Below are 26,700 nucleotides of genomic sequence, written 5' to 3'. Positions count from 1 at the left end.
GCGTCCCCTGGTAAAATTGATGTCATGTTGTTCAAAGAGGGAAAAGGGCTGTCTGCTCTCTAAAGGAGAAAAGAAAGGTTAAGCTTTCCAAATGGTGCATCTTTCATCTCCAAAACAATTGTGCTGACAGTAAACCTTGAGCCTGCCACTGCCCTGAAACCCACAGGTAGTAGGAAGTGTCACTGCTTGCAGAGACTTAGCAAAGAAATTAATACTACTGGCTTACCGTTAGCCTGTAAGCACAAACGCATCCTGGTCTCTCAGTACCTTCCAGCCAGTCTGCCTCTTTTTGTGCTGGATACACAGAGAGAAACTCCTTCCAATTACAAAACTCCCAGAAAGTCCATCAAATAACTTTTATCTACACCGCTTGTGCTGGCAGAACAGATGGGTGAGGCTGTTCAGACAACTGTGTGCTTCTCAAACTGCTGCCCAGCTAGAGGTGTAAAATGTTGGACTGCATACAGAGAAAATACCTTTGCTAACTGTAGTGCAAATACACTTTCACAGAGGGTTTGAGGCACGTTGTCATGTACTGCTCTGCCGCCTGGCTGGGTCAAATCAGCACATAGTTTGACGTTTGCTGCTACCAGACTGTAAGGTTTTGGAATCCAGTCACTTCAGGTATTTGTCTTGTCCACTTGCTTTAGCAAAAACTTCTGGTAACCACCATCTGGGAATTGATTTCTGTTATCACATCACTTCAGAGAAGCACGTCTGGACCCAAAGATCATTACAACACAATACCCTTAGGCTGGGAAGAGGCACAGGGGTAATTTGTGAGAGGAGTTTTTGTTCTGCCCGAGATCCATAATGAAGTTGAATAGAGCATTTTCATTTCACTGTGATCCTACTGGCTTGAACCACAGCATCACACTTTCTGCAGAGGAAAAAGACTTTTCACACGTTCTGCTGAAAAGTTAAAACAGAAGGCAGCCCCCAAAACCTGGTGCAACAGTCCCAAACATTTGAGCACAGGAATTAAATGAAACAAATATCACTATGGAAAAATATTTTACTTAGTTTATGGAAGGGTGAGCTCAGACAGAAAGTGGATAAATAGGCTGGCTAAAAAAAAAAATAAAATTCCTCAGACTTCTCCTTATGGATACTTACACTTGGCCAGCAAACCCAGCTAGAAACGTCCCCAGAGAGATAAAGTAAAACATACACAGATGCATTTTCTTTCTTCTAGCTTTCCTTATTTCTCATTTTTCCCATTTTATTTGCGACATTATGCCTACGTGGAAGACCTTAATCTTGCAACAGGATTTCCTGCACCACTTGGAGTCCAAACAATTTTCATGCTTTGCAAAATCCTTTGATAAACAGAGAGATGCTGCTTTTCTTTCGGAGCAGGGAGTGCACAGCTGGGACTGTGTCTTTTGTTTGAATGTAAAGCAATTGCCATACCTCAGGCTTTCTATAGGCAAACCATGGTCATGGCAGCAGTGGTCACAAAGTGATTTGTCATGCAGATTTGTCATGGTTAGTTTTTGAACTAACATGTTTTTTTCTTAAGCTGTTTCCTGTTTAATTATAAATGGGAATCTGGGTGTATTCCAGCAAGACATGAAATAATAATGTATAAAAAAGGACTGTTCCGTTATTCTCCACCAAGACATATTTAATCAAATGGAAAGTGTCCATCTGATTGTTTGCGCAGGATTTCATTAGACTCTAACTACTTTTGCAACTAGTGGAAATAATGCTGCATCACCATACAAATGCTGCATCACCATACAATGCTCCATCACCCTACATTCACCATAAAGCAAAACATTCCAGCTACAGTATCAAACCCCGTTGGCTTTACACAACAAGCCCCAACCAACTTATAACTGTTCTACACTCCTAATGTGGAAATGTTTTAAGTTAAATTTTTCTCTCTAAAAACTAAGCTTTTTCTTCTTGTGCTCTCCCAAATCACTTGGAAAAAAACCCACCATGGTTGACAAAATAAGATACACAAGATGAATCACCTTGGGTTCTTTCTGGATATTGGTACAGGCAGACTTTTTGTTTGAATTCTTTTGGAAATAAAGATCTCTTACCTGTGTACAGAAATTAGCCAATGGTTTGTAAAGCAGCCACCAGATAAGGTAACTGTGACTATCTTATAGTCACTCTAACTGCATATCAGGTTGGTGGAAAGCCTTCCCATCCTGCATTTTTTTTTTTTTTTCCCAGCAAAAAAAGTCCTGTTGCCCTGACAAATCTGGGGGAACAGCTGTGAGGCACCACACACTCAGTAGGTATATAAGTGATTTTTATAACTTTGCTGGGACATCTGTGGGGAAGGTTATAAAACTGCATTATGAACATGTTTCGCCATCCTATGATATCTTTAAAAGAAGCAATTTATAGTTGTAAGCTGGAGAATGGGTAAGCACGTAAAACTTAATTAAATGCATATTCTAACTTTTTTCAATGTATATCCCTTTTTCATCTAAATAAAACCTTTTTTTTTTTAAAAAAGCAGCAAACAATTATATGTAGAAAAAATGTATTGCTACTAAACCCTTTGAAAGAATTCTTAAATGTAAACTGCAAACACATGTTTTTAAGAGATGCTGATAGGGGTTTTGGAAAATGCCCCATGGATCATTCTAAAATTTAGACAAATTTCCATTACAATGTTGTGATAAAATGGTTCAGATAATGTATTGAAGCAAGACATAAGAATAGAGCAGTTCATCTAGGCAGCAACCAGTTATGAATAATTTCAATAAATATGCAAAGACTACATTCTGTCACATAAAACAGCTAGTCATTTGTAAACCTGCAATACATTTTTAGGCTATAGCATGTGTATATCTAGAATTAAATAATTAATTATGATCCCCATGAATATAATAATTTGGATTCTACAGTATCTGCATTTTGCATCAGTTCCTCCCATGATTCATTTTGATCATCTCAGTATTTTACCTATGAATATTATTTTTACAAATTTATTTTTAACACCATTCGTATTTTTATTTCGTGCCAACAGAATTCTACACTGCAATGCCCATTGTTTTCTAAATCTATCCTTCTTCCTAGAAAAGAATAAAATGGAACTGAGTTAATGGATGCATCTACTGAACAATACATAATTTCAGCAGTAAACTAAATATATACAGGAATGTGGGAGAATTTTTTATGGATAGATATGTGTACAGAGACACATACACCACGAACACATAAACCCACAACTTGTTAGAAGTCCACCTCTCTCCTAGCAGAAAGCCAGGGGGTGTTTTAGCTTATCTTAATCCAGACTCTCTACTTCTCCAATATATATACTCATTAGTGCTCATGCATACATACCTATGCCAATGTACTAACATTCGAGTGAAAGTGGCCTTTCTGATTCTGAACTCCACTGTCTGTGAAATTTGTGGAAAGGAAGAGTTCTTGTGAAATATGTCCTAGTATTATCTAATATCACAAATCAATCCTTTACAGGGAAAGAGAAATGATTAACCTTCACCTTTGTTACGAGGGTCCAATTTTCTTACACGTAAATGTTAATACGTTTTTCAGCGAGGAAGTAATGAAAGCAATTCACATTACTTTGTGAACATAGGTAAATCTGGCTCTTGTTTCAGAGGATCACAACTAAACAGTAAACATAATGAAGCAATGAAACTAAGTTTACGAATAACTATCTAGATTACTGGATACATGAGTTGCCAAGCAGAGGGAATGTGAAGTTTTAATTACCATTCATAACACCATAAGCCACAGAATACCAGGCATTTATATGCCCATAGATAAATATTACTGAAAAAAATAATAACCAAGCAATGCAATACTTCTAAATCTTCAGAAAAAGGAGAAAGCATCACTACTGACATAATCCACTGCGAATCCAAACATAACACCAGTATGTAAAAGGAAGATGTTTATCTTTGCAAACTGAAGTGTCAAATATTTGTGAGTGCTCAGGTTACTGTCACTAGCCCAATAAAATGCACTTGTGGGTTTCAAGTTGGTCCATAAGAACCTTTACATGCAAACTCTCCTCCATAAAACAATGTGGGATGTGCAGATTATTGCAACTCTCAGACACGTATTTGCCACCTCCAGAGCTATGAATCTATGCAGTGAATCACTTGGAACTGATACACGACTATCAGCCAGACTTTGATCATAGGCACTGCTGAATTTCTAGGGCAATCTAGTTGGTAGTATGCCGTCATAGGAACAGGACTGTATTTAAGAGGAAAGCAGGACAAACTGGCTTTTCCAGAAGAGATTAAAATCTCATTTTGGCATGTGTCTACAGAATAGTCTCAAAACTGAAACAAAGAGTAAACAAATTAATCAAAATCTAAATCATGAAATGCCAGACTGAATTTCCAAGAATTTCACCCAACTTCAGAAAGAAACTATTTTGTTTCAATTCCCAGAGTAAAATTGCAAATTAAAGCAAATCAACAAAGAAAAAAGAGTCAATATTACTAATTTAAAAAAATGCAGAATGGCTTGGTGGAGAAATTTGTAGGCAACATAGCACGATTTGATGTACCCATTTTTTGAAACATGTCTCCCAGTTACATCAAAAGTATCACACCAGAGACCACCTCAGATGCATCAGGTCAGGTACAATAAGTATCCAAATGCACTGAACAGAATTCATCTCACTAGCTTCTAACAAAAGCGCAGGGTACAAGAGACAACCTCATAAAAAAGAAAACATCATCTATCCCTCAAGTTCTCTGAACTACTGATTAGAGCAGCTCTTGACTCTTTCCATCAGTGGTAGGTCCTATGGAAGGGGCTGCAGGATCTTGGACCTGAAGAGCAGAAACTCACCCCACTTGAACTGTGCAGAAGAAAGGGTAGATCTTTACGCTTTTGTCCTATCTACGGCACCTGAGAAATTCTAGTCAAGTTATGGAAAATGAAGGCCTGGCCAGGTAGATTTTACACTGGGAATGAAGTGAACAGAGTTCCCAGTGAACGAAGCAAACAAACTGTGTGCTGTAATGCCAGTTTGCTATTGACTGGATGACTTCTTACCAGCCATCTGAACTGCAGATTCTCCACAGTGAAACAGATATACATTGTTGTTTACTGCATATGCATTCAGTAGCCTGGTATGACCTTTAGGAGCTTATGGCCCTAAGCTAAAGTTACCTTGTGTTGAGATCCTTGAGAAGAGGTAGTCACTAAAGCTATACATGAAATCTGCAACAGACGCAGGACTGGGATTCTAACTTAAACCTTGTCAGCTTCCTGATACTGCTCCAACTTATAGAAAGACTTGGATCTCAAACTTCCACCTCACTATTCATCCAATGGATGCTTCCAAACTTACTCTGGGACTACTCTGAAATACATATGTATTTCAAGCAAGCCTCCTGAGCCACTGTCCAAATCACAGTCTTTAATCCACAGCATTTAACAGCTCTATTAACTGTAGTTTTACATATTCCACCACAAAGCTGTCCTAAACCTGGACCAGTCCAAACTCCAGTCTGCCTTAAAATCAAGACCAGGGAAGATTAGTCCTTTCTATTCTGAATGCAAATGCTACCGAGCAACAGCCATATAAAAGGTACACAGAGAGATGGTGAGTTATTTTGACAAATACACCAGCTTGGAACTTTCATGTCATTATAGACTCGTCTCAAAAATAAAAAGAATATAAAAGTCTACTCTTGAAGTAAGATTCACACAGATGAAACTACACAGGTAGACTGGTAAAGAGAGTTAAAGAAAATGTGCAGCTGCAGTCAGATGTTAGCAGTGATTACTATTTGTTATCATTAGTTTTAAAACCACACCTTCATAGCTATATCTATAAAAGAAATGAGAACTGTATCTAGTTCTCTTACACCTTACATACACCACTAAGTGAGCAACCCACAGCAACCACTTTCAGCCATAACTCACTTGAGTTGGAATCAGACCGGGAAGATAAAACTTTAAAAGCTACAAAACAACAGTGTTTCTGTAAGCCATTTGTCCCATAGACAGACTTATTTTCAGTCATGCTTCGGACTATGAACACAGAAAAAGACAATGCTGAAGTTAAATACATTTCTCCTGTAAAAGCATGCATTGGGTGCAAGAGCGAACAGTAGTTTCTTTTGTGTCGTTCACAGTTCTGCATCGCTTGGTAGCCATCCAGAAATATCCTTTCTAGTTATTAGCACAGAATAAATTCAATCTCCCTTCAGTTATTTTTTTATTAGGCACAACATATGAAAGCTAGCTACCAGACCTCCACTAATGAGACTTGCATATTTTCAGCATTACCAGATTCATGTGAAATACACAGGCTGTTAGGATTTTTTCCCGCCCCCTATTTTCTGCACACAGACAAATCCACGCTTCCCATTAGTTCAGCAATGTTGGGGAGTTTTTAAGTTCTTAAAAGCACTCGTGTTCTCTTCATAGGAGGTTTGCTTCATTTGGTGCAGGAAGTGAAAAATGCACATAAGGACCCAGGTTCTCCTCCTTGTGCCTTCAGACATGCAGCTGAGGGGCTGATGTAACCAGCCCCCGCAACGTAAACTTACCCCAGTGGCGCTACCTCTTCTGTGGCTGTGCATCGCTGCCATCTGGCTAGCGCTGGCAGTCAAGCACTGAGTTCAAGGAGGTAATTCAGACTAAAACTGCCAAAATAAGTGATTAGTTTCCAGCTGTACCAGCTCCCCAAACCCCTTTGCTACATGGTCACATGAGAGTCAGCGCTGGCCTGGGCGCACAGGTGGGAACGCACAGCCGGGGTGGACACACAGGGCTGGCGTCACTGGATTGCTTCAGCAGCGTACCACCCGTGGAGCGGTGGCCAGCCTTCCTCCCTGCGCCTCACAAGCATGACTTAGTTTTTTGGTGAACTGTCTTGGCTCCTGAGGTGCCCCCTTGACTATAGGGACAACCTAAGGTAACTCATCTTTCTCATGACTGCTTGACATGCCTACGTTTGAGTACTGAGATGAAGCCAGGCTCCATACAACAATGCAATTTTCTGTTTTCATCGTTCCCCAAACTCTGGCCCTCCTCTGAGGACACGGCTACCAGCTTACACATAGATTTTCCCACCAACACATTCACACCAGAGAGCCAACAGCAGTTATCAGGGGAAGGTGACGCCACCAGCTACACTGCCAGTGCTGTCACCAGTATGTTCTTACCAGACACCTGTGGCTACATCCCCTTGCAGTCGAACAGGCCAGCCGGGCCAGGGAAGTCCATTGCTCATGCCGAGACTGGGGAGGAGACTCAACCAATGCAAATGCTAAATGCAAGAGCATTTGGGTAAGACGAGAATTTTGCTTTAACAAAAAGGTAGATTTGGGATATATTCCGCTCTGGCTTTACTCGGTTACAACAACAGCCACAAGAAGCGTGACTGGGAAATTCCTCTTAAAATACCAAACAAGAAATCTTTTTGGAAAGTAGAAAGATTATGATATCAAGTAAGACACCAGAGATTTAACTGGAAAGAATATCAGAGCTCCTTATGCAACTGGATCAGAGACTGAAGCATATTTGGGGCACGCCAGTACTACTTGCAATGTACTTCCATCCCACCCTACTCCTGAAGCGCACACGATCTACTGTAACTAACCATAAAAGTTTCAGATTTTAATTAAAGTTCTACATTACATTTTACATAGAAGTTTCATGCTTTACCAGAATGGTGCTAACATGAAATATACATACATATATATATATAAAAAACACTGAAGGAAGAAAAGGCTAGCACAAAAGGAAGCAATTGTGTCACAGTGATGACTATTTTAATGAAAGTGCAAACAAAACCTCTGACCCTAGCAGTAAATGCAATACACAAGTGTCAAAAACATGTAGACTTGAATGATCTTTTACATGCCACTTTGTTCACCCTATTAAGATGCTAGTTGTTTCTTTGATTTATCTGATAATAAATTTTTGATGACTAGTGAGTCTCATAAAAATTGCTCTGGTGCTGACTACATTGATTAATAAGCCCAAAGAATCGAAACTGTCAGAAATTCATGTGCAAGAGTAAATTACTGGCAAAAATACATTAGATATTCCATAAAATATAGAATAAAAAAGGTTGATTTGGTAATTTTATCTTGCATCAATTTGTTTGATATAATTTATATTCAGGATCATCACTGTCAGTCCTTGCATACCTTTTCTTTTTTTAAAGTCAACATTAGAGTAAATCTAAATTTGGGACAGCCAAGAAATGAACAGGAGACAGAATATCAAATGCAATAATCAAAACTAACATTCAGAATTTAGCTTGGAAATTATATCCAGTTGAAAGGTGCCTGAAAACCGTCTTCTCGGAGTTACAGCTTTTGTAAGTAAAATTCACTGCTATTTTAGGAGTCAAAACTGGCACGCACACATCCATGCCTAAATACCATTCTTCCAAAACTGTGATATCTCCTTATGGGGGCCTTCACATGTAGCAGGTTATTGCAATGCATCTTTGAAGAGTCCTGGGCTCTGTGGTCCCACTCTTTTTCCTTATTTAATGCCCAAAAACATTTAACATGCAGAAAGTCCCAAAAAACTAGACACTGGAGCAGGCCAGAGGTAGGGCTCTGGGTATACGTATGAATAGGGATCAAATTTCTTCTTTTCCTGTCAAGGGGAACCATACTTACAGCACTGGGTTTAGGATTTGCTCCATTTACTTCTGCATATATTTACCATCATGTGACAGCATTTTGTTGCAAGATATATGATTGTAGGATTGAAAACCTAACTGATTATAACTTTATAAGTGGGCTTTACAGGTAACAAAATGGATTCAGTGAATCACTTTTCCCCATTCAGTGAAATAAATGCTGCTGTTTACATCTAGCACTGGAGCCCGCTTCTTAAAACATCTGGCAAAACTATGAAGAGGGCTAATATTCTTGCATTTATTATTATTGCTCTGGTAAAGCTGAAGCAATTGAAATGGTCAGTATCCTAAGTAATTCTATTTACTGTTTACAGAATCACTACAGTTGGAAATGACCTATAAGATCATCAAGTCCAACCGCTCCTGCATACTTCACTTCAGACTGTAATTTTTTTCCCCAATTTTCCAACCAAGTGTAATAAAGACAAAAACCTACGGGATATTTTTCCCTGAGATATTTAATACTAACTGATTTTCAGTATATCAGATTTTTAGGGTTACATTATTAATGTGGTTGGGTACAGAATAGAAAAAAGCCTTTGCAAAGCTGTAGTCAAAAGGATTTGCCGAAACAGGACCTAAATCTGACTATCCCCAGCTTTAACAGTAGGACATTTCGTATTTGGTTGGAGGAAAGCAGTAAAATGCAGGACTGAGAAATCCTGTGTCATATACAGTAGAAGCTCCTGATTTTCAGGTTATACTTTTCAAGAAAAAGTTAATGTTAATAACAAGAATTTAAAATTAAATCTGTTCATAACCGTTTTCAACACTGTGCCTCAGGTGTAAGGGACTGTAAATGTGCATATAAACCGGATGGCACTAATACCTGCTAAAATGAAATCATGGCTTTTAAAAAGTCTATCAGAGCTTGCACTACAAGTGTCTCCAGCAAATTATACCAGAATCATTCCCACCTCAGCCTTCCACTGGATAAACAGTTGATAAAGGCAATCATAAAATTAGGGACACTCCTCTATCTAACTGATAGCCCTCACCAGGAGGGTAAAAAAATTGCTAAAGATCACACAAACCCCTCAAATAATGCAAGACTGAAATAAGAAACTGGAGTTCAATAAAAGCCAGCATGTAATAAAACAGATATGAGTGCATAGAGAATAGAAATTGCAGACAGTTCTGCTTGATTATAAAAGTGCCACTTTTTAATTTATCTCTCAAATAAAACCAGCAAATGTGTGCAGTAACTCTTCTTGTTTGGTTGTAAAGAACCAATCTGAAGAAGAAAACAAGAAAGCAGATCAACTGAATTTTGAAGATGACAAAGGGTTAACAGGCTTACCACTACTTACTGCTAGCCATACAAGTTTACCAGAAAACCCTTATTGCTACCAACGTGTTTTCCACATTAGTTCTCAATTAGTATTGTTTTGTCTGCCATTTCCTATTTATTCTTCTCCCTGTTGCAGTCTGGAGGATTTTCTTTAAAATGCTCTATCCTTTTTGTTACCTACTATAAAGTCCAAATTTTGTTCTCTGCAATATCCTCACCAAAAAAAAGATTAGGTGAGGCACCTTCAGAGAACATCTGTCAAGTTTCTTAGTTGCATGCATTTTAGACACACTGCCTTTGGTTAGCAACAACACTACCCAGAAATGTTGAGAAAACTCCTTGAATCCATTGGAGCTGAAGAGCTGGACCCACCATGCCTACAGCAGCTAGAGTAGCAGAGCACACTATTGGATACGAGGCCTTAAAATTGTGGTGGTTCTGGTAAAGTCTAAAATCAGACAATTGATCATCATCTTTGTATACTAGGCATAATGTATGAAAAGCCATCATGGTTCATACAGTAACTTTCATACCAAGATGTTGCTTTAAAACGCATTTTCCCAAAAAGTATCCCAAAGCAATCAGAAGACAGTAAGAGAAAGTGAATCTGCTACTTTCCTTGGTAGCTTGCCCTAATAAGCATCCTTCTACAAGGTTGTACATTGCTTTCTTTTCTTAATCTGCTTGACTTCTGCTCTCAAATAATTTGAGGTGTCTGTATCTAAACACATTTTTAACATCCCTTTAAAACTAATGACACCAGAACTGAATTCAGTATCAGCCTCAGCTGGTGTTGAAAGTATTAAATTCCTATTCCTGTACTCACTAACCCAAAGCTTCTTTTAGGCCTTTCAGATATAGCGTTGAACTGCGAGCTGACAGTGCACTTCAGTTATATGACATCTCTTAAAATATTTTTCAGAGCAAATTGCTATCTGGAAAGCAGTATTCACTCCTTTTTATCTCCTCCTGTAATCATAACCACAACGCATAGTATATCCTGCATACCTTATTCACAGTTATGCAACTCTTCTTTGAGCTGCTTTAAATACACTGTACACAGGCACAGTTCAGTAAGTGGTCCAGGACAGCCCATATATTCACTGTTGTCTTTCACCAACTTCCAGGTCATCTACAATTTTTAGTCAGAAAGCACTGTATATTTGCTTCCAAATACCTGAGGAGAACATTGAACAGTTCCAGGTCAGATCTCTGTGGAGCTCACCAGAAACGTCCTTGCCAGTAATTATCTCTGAAGACCTATCAGACAGTTGTTAATTCTTCTTAGTGTTTTATTGAAACTATACAGTGCTCATTTTCTACTGAGAACCTTGTGCAGCTGTACAAGCTAAATGCTTCACAAAATTGTATGTAGTTAAAGAGTTGCCTTGACCAACCGAATTTATGATGTTTCTTTAGGAAATAGTTCTCAAAATCATATTCATGCCTTAATTGTACGAATTATATTCATACTAAAGTCATATTCTTTAAATCTTCACTAGTAGAATCCCATGACTCTTCTTCACTATTTAACCCAAAACTTATGACAGAGTAAACTAGGTAATAACCCAGTTTGGTCTATTCACCTTCCTTTATGTTGGAAGGATACTAGCACTTCTGTCACATTCTGGCATTTCCCTGACACTACAATTTAATTAAAAATGAACTTTGTTGAGTCCAGACTGTCAGTCAAGTCTCCTAAAACTTCTGAGGGCACGTCCAGGCCTGGAGGTTTAAACCCATTTCTCACAACAAAATGTTAGTCAGGCTTCTACTTAGTGGACTGAGAAATAACTCATCTTCCCTAAAAGATCATCCTGCTTGCACTGAACATAGAACAGAAGCGCAACAGAACATGACTTTCCTTCCTTCATCATTATTAATAATCTGACTATCACAGTTCAGAAAGGCGCCCATTTAATTTCTAGGATTTATCATAATCAGATAGTTATAGGAGGGGCTGGTTATGGCTAAGACCCTAACAAGATAGATCCCCCTTTGGATCGGTCCTCTTTCCCACTGCGCATACTTTATTCAATCCCACCTATCATTTTTCCTGCTCAGGGTGCCACTTGCCTGCAGCTGTACATCTCACATTTTGCTTGCTTGCTTAGACCCCAACCTGTCGTCTAGGCCAGGTGCTCGATTCTGTTTCTTACCAGTTTCTTTGACACATGCCCACCTGCTTCTCATTTTGGATTTTACCATAATTATCACTGATTTTTAACTCAGCTACTGATCTTGCCTTGCCCTATAGTTAGGTGCAACTTTGTCTTGTTCCCCTACTCAAATCCTGTATCCTGCTGTCACTGCTTCCCCACCTTTGGTTTCATCAAGTCCTCAGCTTCTGCACTTTCCTCACTTCTTCATTCCAACTCTGCTTCTAACACAGCCCTAGACATCTGCCCCAGTAACTTAAGCCCTGGGTTATCATCCTTGACATGGTAAATGGATTACTGCATAATATTCTAAGCTTTACATGAAAGTTCACATCAAAGGGAATGGTAATATCAGTAGTTAGACCAGTATTTATATGTGCAGTATCTATATCTGTCAGATACATCAGTGATAGTTTTGTTTTTATTACATATCCATCTTAGTTATATATAAACACAAATATACAGAGATACTGTTTTTCTTGTTTATCTTTCAACATGGGTTCCAGTTTGCCCTTCTTTAGGGAAGAGTTACAGATTTGCATGTAAATGTTGTCTAAAGATGTCAGGACTCTGAGTCATCTATTTTCTCTGTTGAAAATAATGTACTAATATATTTATCAATTTTTAAAATACAGCCAATAAATACAACATTTGTTTGGAATATGAATCAGTATTTCCATATAAAATATACAGTACCCTGCCTTTGATACAACAGAACTAAACGTAAATGACATTTTTATATTTCCCCACATCAGGTTGATAAAAGATTTTTATTGGTTCATTAAAATTTCTTACTGGTACGTGATCGAAATGTGTGAACCAGGATTGTTAACACTTATTTCACAGAATCATTAAGGTTGGAGAAGACCTTTAAGATCATCAAGTCCAACCATCAACCCAACACCACCATGCCCACTAAACCATGTCCCACAATGCCACGTCCACACGTTCCTTGAACACCTCCAGTGATGGTGACATAGTTTAACTATGAGGGATCTTGCTTCCTGCCATCTTTTGAGGGAGGCTTAATTTGCCGTGAGTTCATCTTCACAGGAGATGCAGCACCTCAGAGAATCTCACTTAAGGTAGATCACTGAGGTCATCTCTTTTCCACTATCTTTACCCAGTCTTTGAAACCACCCTAAAATACACGATGTCACAGCTACCACAGGTACAGATGGTGCATCCACGTCAGGGGCCAAATGGTAAAGATGCCAGGCTAAAAAGTCACTGAAATAGAGAAGTGAGCTCCAGCAGTGGACTGGTGGACACATAACACCATCTTATTTCTTGTACAGGGCCCAGGACAACCACACTGTGCAAATGAGAAGGGAAAAATGTACTTACTAAAGGTTAATCCTAGGAGCACACACACAAGAGCAACCCCCCTAGGAACATTGAGACTACCTGTTCTAGAAATTTAAGTATTTGTAGAGCTGAGCCTAAGAGAAAACTAATGCACGAAGCATTCTATTCCACAAACTATGAAAGAATACTAGTAACAAAAAGAAAAGAAAAATAAAGAAGGAAAACAGCATTTATTATGGCCTATTTTTCTTGGGAAGGCAGGGTAGACTCACATTATCCAAGTTCTTTAAATCTTCATTGACCTCCATGTGTCATACAAACAGCTGAAGCATCTAACCGTACTCCTTTGAATCAAACCTACATTAGATGTTTAAAGCAATTGATCTGTGTTCCTCTCTATGGACTTTATTTCCCCCAGAGAATCCAGAATACTCACCACTAGAAATTACTCCTGAGATCATACTGTGCCCAGTTTGTTTCTTTTTGGTATTGTTACAAGATTAGATAATGACTGGATAATACAAGAAGTTATTTAATTTTACTTAGAGACAGACAGAGAAGCACTCTCCCTATGTATCTCTTCAATCTAAGTGGAGAAAGGAATATTATGAAGATTTTTGTAACCCCAAATGAATTTTTCCTAATGAATATATAATTTATATAATAACAAGTAATTATTAGGTTATTAAAAAAATTCAGTCATTTTAAACTACTGCAAAAAAAATGCCATGCATGTTTATTTAAACAAGTTATTAAATACATGAATATGCAAAATAATTTTTTGCCTTATTTATATTAACAGACAACAGAGCTTTGTCTCCCTTAGCTTAATGTCAATTGCACTGTGCAGTTACCTAAATATATAGGGAAAATCAGGAGACATGAATGTAGGAGCATAAAGGTTTGCCTTGCATCACAGACGTGCCATCCCCTGCCACAAGCAATCACATCATATACTCCTCCTCAAATTGATCAGTGCTTACTTTGAAACAAACAAGATTTTGGCCTTCATTTCTTCTGTCAGAAGGCTATTTTTATCAGAAGGTTATTACCTTACTCCCTTAATAATTAGAGGCCTTCCTTCAAATATACACCTGACCAGCTTATTTCTATTTGTTCTTATGTCCACCTTTTTTTTAATGCCTTAAATGAAGTCTCTTCCTCCCCCTCTCCCTCCCAATAAACCAAATACCTTTTAAATCTCCTCTTGGCTCTTCATTCCTTTTATCATCCTATTATCCTTCCTCACTTTGCCTGTTCCTGCCTAAATTAATTTTTCATGAACACGATGACCAGAACTGCATAATAGTTCCTTTTCTGTACTTGAAAATTTCCACTCTTGACCCAGCTCTGGAGATTGTGCTTCTCTTTCTCTTCCCCTCACTCCAGTATATCACACTGGTGGCTCAAAGAAAACCTGTAACTGATACACTCAAGCCTTCCTCTTCATTTGCTAATTTTTCCTGTGTGGCATGCTGATTCTCTTCTGTGCTGCTAGCTTTGTGTCATCAGCAAACATCACTTAAATACTCCTGCTTTTTGTGCTAACATAAAAAAATTAAATCCTTGCAGGTCCAAGACTGTGCTGCACAAGTAACACCATTCCAGGACAATCTCACCTCCTATCAGTTCAACCCGCTGATGCCTCTATCTCAACTGCTCGCAATTCCCACTTCCCCAGCATGCTTCCTAACCACCAACACATGTTTTTTTTTACTTGTTTGACATCTCTTCCACTCTATGATAGGTGGTTTTACTGATCATCATCTTTACATCTTGGACAGCACCAATCACGCAGCTGAAATTTTATAGGCTTAAGGACTGTGGAATAAGAACAGGATTTATTTCAAGATACTATTTGTATTCTACTGCATTAGTCTGAGTATCTTGCCAGTCTCCTCTAGTTGTTAAAAATGAATGCTGAAATACTCTTCCACTAATACAACCCAGAAGAAGAATGCCTTACTTCATGACCTGTGTCTGCTGCCCTGGAAGTAGCCGCTGCATAATAGTGGGGGTCCAGTACAAAATTAATTCTCAAGAAGAAAGTGGGGGCGATTATCTCTAAATAGAGGACTGAATCAAGAGTGGATTTTTCCAGACTGTCACTGTCAATAAAATGAGGTTTTCAATTACAATGCTTAGCACAGAGAAGCCTGCCCTGGGAAACCTATGTTCCAGTGCTGCCAACCTGCGTTCCAATGCTCAGCACAGCATTTGTCAAACCATTTCATCTGCTAAGAGTTAATGTGTCAGTCTTTAAAATGGCTCACTCTTCTACCACCTTTCCTGATAGAAATGTGAAAAGTACAACTTACTTCCTTTCACAAAACATCTTGTCGAGACTCTTGACTCCAAATTGACTGCCTCGTGGGGAAAACCTGCTTTCTAGAAACTTAACAAACGGTAACTGTTCTATCATAATTCCACCTCACTGAAGTAAGGAGGTCAAACAGGGAGACAACAATCATTAAATGAAGTGTTAAAAGGTGATTGCTGGGTTCAACGGCAGCTTAAAAATGTTAAAAGCCTCAATGCTATTCTAAGCACTCAGGTCTAGCAAATTATCCTGTTTTAGCTGAGATTACGCTATCAGGTGATGATGACTGCAACAGACTCTGTTGTGATAAAAGCAAAATCACTACCCTTTCTGTTCCAAGAACAAACAGGCAAAGAGCAAGTTTCACATGAAGATTGATCAAAAGCACATGATTAATGCCAGAAACGTACCCAAAGAGCAGCTTTCTGGATTAACTTTGCTGTAAATGCCAGCAACCAAATCACCCACTGGTACCAATTGCATGTCTCAGCTTTACCTCATTTTAATCAAATCACTAACTATCTTACAGTGATCCTGATGAGCATCACAGGATTTCAGTTCTTCATAGCTCTTCATAATTCACTGTTTTCTTTCAAAAATTCATGTCTGTCTGCACTTGTCTAAGTACATTGTAACCACTAAATCATACAATCCATCATCTCTTTGTCAGTACCCTAGACAGAGAAGAACCTCTGAGAATATGCTTACAACATAAAGGTCACTTTGAAAGTTGACTAAAGGCATGAATAAAAAATAAAACATTTAGTTAAGCCCTTTGAGGAGATGAGGTTGCCATTACCCTTTACTGTTTGAGCAAGTTCTTCAACTGTTTTTCAACTATCCTAACACCACACGGGGAGTTTAATGGCAGCTCCTGAGTATATATAGAATCAAAGCCAAAATTCAGCTTACTAACTTAACTTTCAGAAAGTTAGCACAGCAGTCAGAGATTACGAATCATTATATACTTGGCAAACTGACCTATTTCCAAATGATGCTGTCACAGGATGATATGTGCAGTGGGCGTATTTTAGCCAATAAAAGCTAGCAAAGTGCCAAGAGCTGCTGAATTTCCTGTTAAGCATTAAGAGCTCCTCCACACACATTTTCTGCCACAATATATGGCCCATCTTTTTGTCAGCATAGTCTTCCTTGAAAAATGAGAGCTGAAAAAAAATCACCTGGCATCATTTCTCATGAAAGGTAAGGAAATTAAAGGAAATGAAAGAAGGTACAAAGTAACAAGAGCTGATCTGAGGGTCCTACTGGTTAACACACTTCTGAAGTAAAGTGCAATTCCAGTTTTATACTCAGTGTGTAAGTACCATGTAAAACAGGAGTGTGAAAATGCAGAAGTATGTGAGACAAATGACATTTTATCTTCAGACATGATCATCCCTCATGGGTGTCATCCCTACTTACCGATTAATCACTAGAGCATGAATATCTTAAGACAAGGCAAAAAATGGGGCGTAATTTTTCACTAAATATGCTTGAAACAGCCAGTACGTTTCACAAAGAAAAGAAGAGGTTTGCACTATATTTGGTAGTTGCTTCACAAGTGCAACCTCACAGAATCTGAATGGAAATCTCCAATATTGACTGCAGCATACAGTTATGGCTTGTGCCAGCCATCAGTAGAAACCTCAAGGTTTAGTAACGTGACTGCAAGTGAGTGCCAAGACTTACTGAGAGTTACCACTTTCTGGCTGAGATAACAGCAACTGAGTAAATATGAAGTTCTAGTCATTGCAAACACAAAATAAACTGTATTAGCATAAACCCACTTAGTGAAACATAACTTGCTAAGCCCCTGAAACTTGGCACTTGTGATTGTATGAGCATACCCTCTCTGTCTTAGCTAGTATAGACAATGTTAGAGTTGTAAACAAAGTAAAATCAATATTTCCAATCAGCCAGCAAAAGCAATGGGCACAGGGAGACAATTACCATCTCTGAAGCTCCAAATCCATCTACCATATAGATGTGTAGTTCCTGGTTTATGAAGGTACCTGGAAGTAAACTTACTGATCTGATTGTCAGCTGCTAAGGTATGTGACCTGTTCTCTCTTCTCAGTGTTGCAAGTGAGGTTATCTAAACACTATTCTATCCAATCATCCATTTAACTCTACTGCTTTGACTCAGAGTAAAAGTTAAGCTGGCTGGGTCTATCAAATGTTGCAAGTTAATTTTTAAATTTTTCTTTTGGCTGAATGATCCAAAAAAACCCTAAGAGCTCAGCTTTGCTTAGTTAGGTATCTACAGAGAAAATTACTACATTCACATCTCAACCTTATGATTTGCTCAATGAGAAAAAACACACAGTAACTGGACATAGGCTCTGAAAGTAAAAGGAAGTTGAAGGTGGTGTATAGTTGTTAGTGGGAAAGGATCAAAATTTCATCACAAAAAGGAGTTTTCATTACTTCTGTGTTCACAGCTTATTTGCTTTTGTGCACAATAAAATGGAATGGAAAATCCACAAACTCTCTTTAGAGCATGTGAAACAAGTACAATCAAGAATCAAAAGAAATTGCTACTGGAATTCTAACAAAATTATACAGATATTTTTAATTTATGGTTTAAATATAAAATGGTTAATGCTGAGTATAAAAAATGACATCTAATTATTAACATCTGCAAGCATTTGGTTTTCATCACTAATATTTGAAAATAATGACATTTTAACTGAATAAGCTTCTAAGATCAAAATAGAAGCCATAAATGAACCATGGAAAGATTCTTTGATTTTATTTTTTCCCCCTTATTAATGGGTAGAGTCTGATTTTGCTTACACTGTTAACTATACAGGCTTCAAATATTTACTGTGGACAAAATCAGCCCATTAGCCAATAAGACACGGTTACACCGCAAAGAACAAGACAGCAAACATAATATGGCTAATTTAAAACAAAGAGCAGAAGTTGAGGCAATTACAGAACCTTTTATGTCAATTTTGATTGCACAAGGAAAGTTGTCAGAGTAGCTTAATATATCCAAAGTTATAATTTTTTTTTTTAATTATAGATATATAACAACAGCCCCCACCTCCCCAAACCAAGTATGGGTCAAATTCTCAAAACTGCACTTCAGTTCTTGAAACTTTGCTGTCCTCATGATGCCCAGAGCTGTCCCTGTGAGAACTGCATGAGGGTCCCTAATCTATGTTGCTCAGCAAACAGAAACACAAAATTTGCAATAAAAAAAAAAATTACAAAGCATTATCAAGAAATCTAGATGCAGCTATACAATGGACTGTGGGGAAGGGATGGTCTAAGGAGATAGGCAGCTGTTTCGTGACACCATATCTGTAGTGCAGAGTACTACTGGAAGAAGGGTGATGCAGCCTACTTAAATCTATGAACAAATCTATCTTGAGAATACATACTGCAGCATAAATATCAGGACACATCTGAGACACACAATTTTCGTAAATACTCTCCCGTCCGTGATCCTTTTCACTTAAATTCTGTAAATGAAAAACAGCCTACGAAAGCCATTGCTGGATCATTTATTTTCATATAGAAATTTACATCTCAGTTACTTAATTGGAATCCCAAAACCTTCACTTCTGAATACTCTCCTTTGGTAATTGAGTTCAGGCAGCTACCATATTAAAAAATTGTCAGAAAGGCTTCTAAATTACTAAAATAATTTTTTTTAAATAAAGGGGAAATGCCAAGAATAACTTCCCAACCTAGAGGTTGTACTGTGTGTTGTACTACTATTGCTTCTAGGAAGACCGCATCAAAGCTGTTGTAAAAAAGCCACGTAAAAATAACTTCTCATCTAAAGTTTTGCTGTGGACTGGTAACACGGAAACTTTTTCTGAAAAGAAATATTTCAATTCAGTGAATGACTAAAGACGTTATTTCCTAAACAAATGTTTAGCATTTGTACACAGCATTTTGAATTAAAATGGAGAAGTCCCAGCATGAGGTTTATTTTTTTCCAGTTACACTGTTGAAGAAAGTACTAGTATCTGTATTTGAATTACCAGGCTTGTAGACTTTCATAAACCAGTCCAGATCAAAACAGGTTTGAATTCTGGACATCTCTTTCAAAATATAACAACCTGCATCCAAAAATATTAATAAATATCTATTTCAATCTATAAAACCTTACTGTACATACTTAAAATCAGTACTTCTCGAAGACTTGTAATGCTTGCTCCTTCACATCTCATGTTATTTAATAGCTCTTAGAAATGAACAACAAATGCAGGACAATATCAAACAGTCTGTGCTTTCCTAACATGTCTAAATCACATTTATTTACCTTCTTCTCAGCAAAATTCCTTAATATAAGTGTACAAGTTTGCATATTTGCCCTGAATACCAAGCTACTGCATGGCTTATGAAAGAAGGGTGTAGCTGATAACACTTTGCTAAACACACTACAGGAAAAAAAACCCAACACAGCTACAGAAATACTTACTATTTATATGTTTCTGAACGAATGTATTCAAAAACATGAGATACTCCCAGCTGGAACTGGTCAGCAATAGGGGTAACCCAAGGATTGTTCTCTGCTTTGAAGACTTGCTTTTGACCAGTCAAATCCAAATTACCTGAAAGGGATTAAACAAAACAGCATATGAAAAAAATGTGAAACATACAATAGTTGAAACAAATACCTTGCTGTGAATATAAAACTTTTCATTTGTTTCAGAGAGTACAACCATAATAAAAGCAAATATTTCAGTCTTAGCAGAGAGGAAAAGGAGGACATAGTTTCCACCACGATGGATGCAGTTCCACTCTATTGATTTCATAGTGCTACTACATATTGCACAACAGGACTGAACTCAGCCCACTGCATATAATATTTATTCATCAAATTAGTTTTAAGCAGGGCTTAGTAGTGCACAGGTGCTGGGGTGTCCTTCTGCAGGCGCATAAATTCACGGGCAGAACAACTGCATTAGAACTTGGGGCTTCCCGATTCCTAACTCCGAACCTCCTAGCTCTGTTGCAGCATCAAAAGTCTCGTATAACTCGACTATTAAACATAATCTTCAGGCCTATGGGACAATTCAGCAAAGTATTCCTCTCCACCATGGCCTGCAGGAATGAAATGCTGAAGCTTAGCATTGCAAAGCATTTCTCAATCACTGTTCCAAGCATAATGACAACAAGCAATGCCCAACAGGCTTTTTGCCTTCCCAGTGCCCAATGTGTTGTTTGTACCAAGACCTTACCACTGATCTGTGGTTATAGTTCTCTATACTGAGAAAAACAAACAAAAGCATCATTCTTGCAACAAGCCAGTTTCACCTATTCTGTTGACAGGAAGACTTAAGAGACCTTTCAGGGGGTTGGCTTGGGTTTGTTTGTTTGTTTTGTAAATGTTTACCACCCAAAACCAAAACAGTACATGCCGTATCAAAACTCCTCGTGACTATGGATACAACAGGCTGAATTGCAGGATGGTCTAGCCATTGAAATATTTTCTTGTGTCCTTTAATTTAAAGGAAGAAATCTGTGCTACCATTTTAAATTTATTTTTGTGAACTTCACAATGAAGAGAGGCCTACCCTCCCCCCATAAATCTAAAATAACAAATAAAAATAATAAAATAATCTTTAATGATGGGAAACAAAGCAAAAAAATTACAAGGTTTTGAAGATTGACTGAGCCAAGCTGTCAGAGAAATCTGAAATCAACCTGATGTGCTAGTTTTTCAAAATTAAAGGCACTCATGTAAGTAGCATGAACACACAATGCATGCTACGGGAGCTGCTGCAAGTTGTGCGCTTGCTGGCCATTTCGGTGCGTGTTCTACATTACAGCTAATCCTTGACACATTTCTCTCTGTAAAAAGGGTTAACACAATTAGAGTAAAGACAGACCATTATACTGTGTGCAAAGATGTCATGCATCTCATATTGGCCTATCAACAAGTTACCACTACCTTAGCAAGCTCATCTGTCAGCTGTCTGAGGCCTGTTCTTTCGAAATAACAACAGGCAGGGAGCATTTCACCCCTCTGTCAGTCAGGCGGCAATTGCCCTCACTGCCTCACGCTTCAGTGCGCCTCGTTAGGAGCCTCGCACCCATCTCCTTTATTAAGGGACTCGGCGGCCCTATTCTAACAAGGATCAGGAAGCAGGATTAAGTACTGTGACAAAGAGGACCTAATAAGCTAGAAACTGGTGTGTCTAAATCTATGCCGGCTGGCTCAAGGCACAGACTCACACTGCTCGCTATTCAGTTTTTCAGGCACAGGCCACCGGGGAAGCAAGCCAGCACTGTGATTAGCTGTAACCCTCTGACCGGTGCTGCTATGAAGATCGTGTATCACTCAGGGGCTTGCTTTGCAATTGCAAATTGGATTTTCCATTTTATTATCTGCAAAAACACACATGCAGTGCTCTCCAAAACTACCAGGGCTGTAAGCACTCACTTGTAATTACAGCTCTGTAAGTACTGCATCGAGGTAAAATGATCAATCTGTGTACAACTAATAAAAATAGTTAAATCTGGGGAGGCAAGCTTGGCCCCATCATGGGTCAAATTCGATGTTGCTTGCAGGAATAAGTCACACATTCCCAAAATCTCAATAGCCAGGGTCTCAGCTGAATCTTCTCATCCCAGGCTGTGTCAGAAATTTAGCGCCCAGGGGATGTTGCCATATTTTTCCATCCCCGCAGTGTAGCGTGCCTACTTCCATTCCAAATACCATATGGCCCATTTAAACGTAATTAACTGTAATAAATACTATTCTACTAAAGCCAAAGAAATCTTACAGCAAAAAGACGACTCAAGCAAAATGAACTGTAGGTCTCCATGCCAAATGAGACTGTAGGTCTCATTTTCCTTCGCCTTCTGTTTTTTTCCAGAACACACTGGGGTCAGGTACAGATATTACTTTTTACCTTCCGAGGGAAGGCACAGGCAGAAGCCCTAAGGGTAAAATTAATCTTATGACAGAGAAAACTGGGGCACCCGAAAGTCCATAATCTGCACTGAAATCCACCTCCTCCCTGCCCAGGAGGCCCCTCTGTGAGCCCTCCTGGCAGCAGCTGGCCTGGCAGCCCGTCCCACCAGCTGCCTACAGCTGGAGCGAGGGGTCAGCTGCCACCTGATAGCCCGGACTTTTAATTTAAGAATTTAATGAAGTGCTGTAGTGCAAAAAGGAAAAACCCGACTGTCTTCACGGCAAGCACCAGGCAGTGAGCGGGTGGGTGCTCTTCCGCAGCGGAGTAAAGAAGGGCTGTCTCACAGAAAGCAGGAAGGATGGAGCACCCGACGCCTTAAACTCCTCCTTGTTCAATACTGAAATTTCCATCAGGAAATGAAGGACATGAACGGGCAGAAAATTAAGCAGGATAAGAAGTCACGGAGAACCTGCCCCACCTTATCAGCACTAGAGAGGAAACCAAGTCTAACATTCCTGCCATAAGGCAAGCCACTTGAGAACAAAGCAGCCGTATAATTAAACCTGAGACAGGATGAAAACATGTCACTCCTGCATAACCACTTACTGCTTGGGGCCATATCCTGGCATCTGTTCTGCGCTTACAACTAAACCATGTGTGAATTGAGGGCTCACCTAATTCTGCTCTGGCTGCAGGACATCAAGGAGCCCCAAGCACGAGGCCAAATTCTCAGTAACATCTCAGGAACAGTATGTGCTGGGGTAACCAAACACACGGGAGCCCTGCATGAACCCTTCTGCCCCAGTGCACCAAGATGAACCCAGCAGCGTGGAAGAGATAATCAAACCTGCCTGAAGCAATGGCTCTGGTACCAGGCTCACTGCAGGAGTGCTGTGCAACTGGAAACCTTACAGATGTGTCCCTGTCCCCCCACCAACAGTCTCCTTGCCTACAAGATTTTTTATGGCAGCACTGTACTAAGAAATGCTGTTATTCCATCCCTGCAGCACTAGAGCCATGGGCCGAGGAAAGAGCCATGGCAGATGCGCCTTTATGCATACTGTCTAACGGCAGCATCAGCAGAACACTATCCTCAGGCCTCTAGGAAATTTATATACTGTTCTGCTACATGGATCACATTAAATCCCTTGGACATTTTTAGTAAGCAAAATACAAAATTGCCTCTAGTAAAAATCCAGTACTGAAGATTCAATCACAAAATATATTAGGGTGGGAGATTGCATTGGTCATTGCTGGTTTGTTCTTTCTATGTACATCAGCCTATTAAAAAATATTTATCATGTCTAAAATTTGGCATAACTAGTAGACTAAAATTGTATTTCTTCATAATGGACTTAAGGTTCTTGCTATTTTGCCATACTAAAAGAGACCAACTCCACTGAAATGCATTAGGCACATGCCTCTGGTATGAGAGAAGGCTATCCTTAAGACTAGCTAGCACAGCCCCTTTCCTAGATCACAGAAATGTTTTTCAAATTATTTTTGAGTGCTTCTAAAGTTATTCTTATAAATAAATAATCAAACCTATATATCCCAAAACCCCGGTCTAACATGCTTAAAGAACCTTTTAATTTCTAAGCCTGAAGGATACTTAAGCTTTCTATCTTGAACAGACATAGATTTTTAAGTAGGAAGAATGTGAAGTGGATGTATGCTGCTACCAGTGAGCAGACACTGAAAAGAGAACAGAGTCTGGAAAAGAGAAGAGCAGAGCTAAAGGTCTAACAGCTGACTGCTGTGGATGACCTGCACAGAATGACCATAAGCCTTCTAAAAGAAGACAGCTGTGTGGTCTTAGAAATACCCGAACTTGGCTTTTTTTTTTTTGTCTCAGCACTCATTGTACCTACAGATGATCCTGAACCATTAAGTTTGACTGGATCAGTGTGACTGAACTTCTGTGTTTAACCCAGCTTAAAACCAAATGGTTCCTATGCCCAACTAGTAAGCTGTGCAGACCCTAAAACTGTCTGCTGCCCAAATCTCTTGTTAGCTGCCACCTGGAAGCTACAGTAATTAGATCTACACCAAAACAAACCCTTGAAAATTCAAGGACAAAAAATCAAAGTATGCATTTTTTTAGTTATCATGTATTCTAGCTTATGCCATCCATTGACCAAAAATCCCATTTATCACTGCTTAAATTCAGAGCTCCCACAGCCCTGGGTGGACAGAAAGGACATTTTGTATGACAGTGGGCACACCCCATCCTGAGTGATGTTAAAGGGAAAAGGCAGCTGCAGTTTCCTTGCACCTCCCTCAATAAATCTATCCTGCATTTGATCTAAAACATGATAGTTGATGTTTCTTGTTATTTTCCTTCACTGCTGTTGAAATAAAAAGTGCTTTGTGTGAACATTCATGTTTTGCTCAACTGCCTGCAAAGGTCAGAAAAGAGCCCATAAAAGCAAATAAAATGCTGCCTCCTGCAGTCATGTTTGCAGAAAGTAAAGTGTCGGAGCCAGTGATAATGCTACCTATCACTTTGACCAAGGGTGTCTCCAGACGTCCCAGGCTCCTCCTGTCTATTAGATCTAGCCTGCAAGCACTTCTTATATGCAACTATAAGCCCCTCATTCTCTTGTGACATATGATCTACGGAGTGTACAATCTTTACCCTATGTACATATTCTTAAGGTAAACTAAGGTATGACTAGTGTACATGTGCATTACTTCAATACAAACAAAAGAAAACAGAATGAACACGAAGCTGACTTGTCCTTTCCACTCAAATGCCCTCTGGCAACACTTTAAATACTTTCAAAAATTAAAAGGTGAAATAAAGTAATTAAACAACTCTGACATTTGAGAAGTGAACATTGGCATTCAGCATAAGAAACATGATCCTAGCTGTAAAATACCAGATCAACACTTCTTTGTAATGCTTTAAATTCATCCCTAGTGGAGCTTCATTAAAAACAGTGGAAGTAATTTTTAGCCTGTATACTGTTGAGTTTCACGTCTGCATCCTGTTGGTACTCTGACTCACCTTCCAGCCTACACTCAACTGCACTGACCTCAAGCTGTAACACATCCCTTTTAGCAATTCCTCTTAAGACTGCAATTTAAATGTTCTTTCCCTTTACAACACAAAGGTCTTACTCTCTCACTGTTGTACATAGGACAGGAAGAATGAAATTAGTTTTATGTCTTTATTTAGGTATAAATACCCTTGAACCCTGTTTTATTAAAGGTTAAGTAAGGGATCAATCCACTACACTAAATTTTAAACTTAGGTTATATGTAAAACTATGTCTGTCCTGGCTTGTTTTAGATTTGCTTTACACTACAGAGTTTATAATTTTTATTATTTTTGTGGCATGTGCTTTGTCTCCATAGACAGTGAGATTGGTTTAAGCACACACAGGGGTGGAAGAAATATCATGACTATTATAATAAAAATGATACCAAAGCAATTAATTGTGAATGGTGTCTTAAAATCTATGTAAAAAAACCGAAAATATACACTGATTTCTATGTCAAAGTTATCAAAAGCAAATTATTTTTACACCAAACTTAAGCACACACAAGTTGTGCATCGGTAATCATATCATTCCTATAAACAAGTAAAATCATCTCTGCTTTGAAGACCTCTATCACTTTTGAAGGCTTAGTAACAGAAGAGAGTAGATTTAAACAGTAGTTATAAAGGAGCAGTAAGACAACAGAGGGCAAAGACTTCTTGTACGTAAGTGACTCAATCTTTTTGGAACTAGCAGAAATATTCACAGAAATATTCAGTACGATAAACAAATCTACAGCTCCATAGCATATGTCGAAAATATACATTTGCTTATTGATGAGTTTCTATGCACAAAGAGAAAACAACTAGCAAGTCTAAACCCAGACTGAAGCACCTCCAAAAGATTGATCCCAGCAACACTTTTGCCCTCTCACCCGTACATTCTTGTACTGGAGAAGGTCTAACAGTATCCTTTAGAGTCACCAGCACTCCAGAGAACCCCAAAACAGCATCTGTGGCGGTTTTACCTAACAGGGGAAAAGGTTCGAGTCTCAAATAACAAGAAGTCACATTCAGTCATGACACCTGACCACACAGACAGGAATGTCTGCAGCCTCACCTGTGAGCA

General features: G+C 38.8%; 1 protein-coding gene across 1 annotated transcript in view; it reads right to left on the bottom strand.

Moving 5' to 3' along the window:
- Window positions 1-26,700, bottom strand: part of RSU1 (Ras suppressor protein 1) — a 120,154-nt gene that overhangs the window by 47,816 nt on the left and 45,638 nt on the right. Inside the window, exon 8 of the mRNA XM_059818884.1 lies at window positions 20,146-20,278. Coding sequence (XP_059674867.1) covers window positions 20,146-20,278 — 133 coding nt within the window. The remainder of the gene's footprint in view (window positions 1-20,145; window positions 20,279-26,700) is intronic.

The sequence above is a fragment of the Gavia stellata genome, chromosome 6, assembly GCF_030936135.1.
Source record: "Gavia stellata isolate bGavSte3 chromosome 6, bGavSte3.hap2, whole genome shotgun sequence".
In the NCBI taxonomy this organism is placed as follows: domain Eukaryota; kingdom Metazoa; phylum Chordata; class Aves; order Gaviiformes; family Gaviidae; genus Gavia; species Gavia stellata.
The sequence above is the reverse complement of the archived record's forward strand: the minus strand, read 5'-3'. Positions and strand labels throughout refer to the sequence as shown.